General features: G+C 43.8%; 1 protein-coding gene across 1 annotated transcript in view; it reads left to right on the top strand.

The window, feature by feature from the left end:
* uncx (UNC homeobox) overlaps nucleotides 1–2,692 on the top strand; it is a 3,572-nt gene extending 880 nt beyond the window's left edge. The window contains exons 2-3 of the mRNA XM_072674934.1: nucleotides 208–383; nucleotides 1,612–2,692. Coding sequence (XP_072531035.1) covers nucleotides 208–383; nucleotides 1,612–2,571 — 1,136 coding nt within the window. The 3' untranslated portion in view covers nucleotides 2,572–2,692. The remainder of the gene's footprint in view (nucleotides 1–207; nucleotides 384–1,611) is intronic.
* Nucleotides 2,693–3,522: the final 830 nt, after the last annotated feature.

Here is a 3,522-nt window from a genome sequence, read left to right as displayed (position 1 = left end):
TTTTAGAATGATAAAAAATTAAGTAGTATTATTACTACTAGATTATTATTGCAAGTCCTTTACTAGTATTATCATGGTTGCAGTCAGAAAGCAGGTTGTTATTATTCCTATATCTATAAAATTATGGATGCTAATATATCTACTGCCAGGCCTTCCAGGCTGCCATGCATGCTTCCTCCCTTCTGACCTGTCCTGCATTCTCATCAGATTCTGGAGACCCAGAGAAGGACAGTCCAGGCTGTAAGAGAAGAAGAACTCGCACAAATTTCACTGGCTGGCAGCTGGAGGAATTAGAGAAGGCTTTTAATGAAAGTCACTATCCAGATGTGTTCATGAGGGAAGCCCTGGCTCTCCGGCTGGACTTGATAGAGTCCAGAGTTCAGGTAAAAACAAATGGCTATTTGTGTTTTCTGCTCATCTTCTGTGCTGTTGATTGACGTGACGAAACGCCAAGCAGTCACTACAGTTGTTTTTTGGCGACTACGAGCCCTGTTTGTGCTACACGCGCTTGGTTTTTATCCAGACGCGCTGGTGTTAACGGCGTTTAAATTAAAACTCAAGTTAAAGCTGAATGATGTGGAAATCAGGCGAATTATGTGGCGTGTCTGTCTTTAACTAGGCCCAATTGGCCAACAGACAACAATGCCAAAGCCTGTCTAACATCACTACAGAGACTGGCATCAGAATCGACAACGTGATGAACTGATTACATCCGAAAACAACGTGAACTCGTCGTTTTTCATTTGTATCTTTTAGAAAACCTGAATCCAGGATCAATTTCTGTCTGAATTTGTAATCTGCTTCGTTTTATCACGCCTTTGTTTACTAGAAAATGTTGTAGTACTACTGAAGGCCTTTAGTTCTTCCAATTTATAATTATTTACAACATTGCAGTTTTTTGTTTACTATTTTTAATCAGTTACTTACTATTTTTAATACATTTTAATAAATCTACAAACTATACTGTATTTGTACTGTATCTTGTTTGGTTGTGTTGGGCCTGTTACGTTTTTGGGGTGGTGATACTGATGAAGTAGGACAGGACAGTTGGGGTATAAAGTACAGATTAATAAAGCTATTTATTTACCCAAGCTAGTTATGTAAATCGAATTAATATCAAATTTGAGTCAGTGATGTAAAGCGAGTCGAACATTTAAAAAGAATATATAATTGATATATTTATTGTTATACTATATATTTTCTATACTGTATAATGTACAATAGCATATAATGCATAATATATATATATATATATATATATATATATATATATATATATATATATATATATATATGCTGATTTTTTTTTATATCTGAGTTAATGTGGTGTAATGAGTTTATTAATTAGTCTGGCTGTTGATTTTAATTTCGTGTGATCTGTTTATAATAATTTTTCCCCTAAATTTTTATTTAGAATTATTTGTCCTGTTTTGCTAACATTATGATTAAAATGCATTAAATAAAATATACTCAATAATCATATACAGTTCAGCAGCGTATATGTATGTTAGTGTGTGTGTGTGAGAGAGAGAGAGAGCGTGCGTACGTATGTGTGTGTGTGTGTGTGTTTTAAAGCCCAAACACTGAATCTTCTACCCTGTTTTCTCGCAGGTCTGGTTCCAGAACCGCAGGGCCAAATGGCGCAAGAAGGAGAACACGAAGAAAGGCCCGGGGCGGCCGGCGCACAACTCCCACCCGACCACGTGCAGTGGGGAGCCCATGGACGCGGAGGAGATCGCGCGGCGCGAGCGCGAGAGACTGGAGAAGAAGAAGCGTAAGCAGGAGCGCCGGCTGCTCCGCGCGCAGGGCAAGCTGGTGCCGGCCGACTTGTTCCACACGCCGGGCTCGGACAGCGACAGCGGTGTGTCTCAGATCACGGACGGCGAGCAGAGCGCGATGCCCTGCGACTCGGGGCGCGGGCACTCGCGGTCGTCCTGCGAACCCGCGGCGCCCAAGGGCCCGCAGGACCAAAGAGAGGACTGCGGAGACGACGCGGGCACGGCTCTGGGTCACGGCACCAAGTCGTCGTCGGCGACCCTTCAGAAACTCAACCCGTTCAGCGTGGAGAGCCTGCTGGCAGACTCGAGGCCCAGGCGCAAGCCCGGCGTGGACTTCCCCGTGTCCCCCGCGCGGCCCTTGATTGGCAAGGGTCACTTTTTGCTCTATCCCATTACGCAGCCACTCGGCTTCATCGTCCCACAGACTGCACTGAAAAGCAGCCCGGCGGCGGGGGAGAAAGCTCCGGACTCCGCAGACACGGGTGCCGAACACCTGGGACACAGAAACAGCAAGGAGTCCGGTAGTGCGAGCCCAGAGCCGGTCAGAACAGTGCGCTCACCGGGTAGCCCGCTGGAGAAGGAGGCCGAGCTAAGCGGCAGCAGCCCCGCGTCGTCCCCTCAGCAGGAGCCGGTGGAGAGGAAGGAGTCAGAGGGCCTGTTTGAGTACCACCACCAACAACAACACCACCACCACAGCGCGGAGCAGGCAGCGAGCACCTCGGCCTCCTCCACGTCCTCCTCCTCCACCACGACGGACACCGATAAAGACTCAGTCGACGTCGATATGGGATAAAACGAGTAGAAAACAAAACACTTACAGAGAAGTGAAGGTGAAGAAAGGTGGCAACAGTGGCTGTCTCTCTTTCTCCCTTTCTCTTCCTCTCTTACTCATTCAAAGCTTAACCGAAGAGGAAAAACACGAAGACATATCAGACATCTCTCTTTGTTATTTTTACTTTTTAGGCTATTATCAATATACTTATAATAATTTGGCCTTGTTTTTGTTTTGTTTTGTTTTGTTTTGTTGACAAACATATTTTTATATGACATAAATAGGCCTATTTCTTATTTCACATTCTGGCATATTTAAATTCGGATTAGGGGAAATATTTGTGTGAACACTGTGTATGTGTGTGGTGGGCTAAATGTTTATTGAGGAAAAAATGAAGGTGAAAAAAACAAAAACAAAACACAACACTACTACTAGCAGCTCCAGCGGCTCCCTGTGTAAGAAACTGTAAAGAGAACAAGACAAAACCTCAAACGTTGTAAAAAGTATTAAGATATTTATATATGTAAGGTTCTTTTTTCATAAATAAATCGATTGTATACAATAACCTCCACGCGTGTACGATCCTAAAAGAGCCCCTTTCCATTGTGGGTTCCAAACCCACCCCCTCTTTTCTCTTAAAACCCCGTGTTGTATTTGGTGTATTGCTTTAACAAATTTATTCATCTATAAGCCCCGCTGAAATGAGGTTACGAGCCGGAGGCGAAAAGACCCGTTCGACTCCTGCAGAGTTTTGATATGAAAGTAATTATTTTCCCGGTGGCTACTGCAGGGATTCAGTTTATTTTAGCCCGAAGGGTTATAATACATTACCGATTTCTAGTGATAGGAAATCACATAAACTTCCAAGAATAATAGAATTAGCATGAAAGGCTGGGGTGTCAAATTGAAATAGGAAAATAATAGCCCCGGCAGCTGGGAGTGTGTTTGCGCATATTGGAGAGGAGATGGGAA

Source organism: Salminus brasiliensis, chromosome 3, assembly GCF_030463535.1.
Source record: "Salminus brasiliensis chromosome 3, fSalBra1.hap2, whole genome shotgun sequence".
NCBI lineage: Eukaryota > Metazoa > Chordata > Actinopteri > Characiformes > Bryconidae > Salminus > Salminus brasiliensis.
Note: the sequence above shows the minus strand (reverse complement) of the source record. Positions and strands in the feature narration are given on the sequence as shown.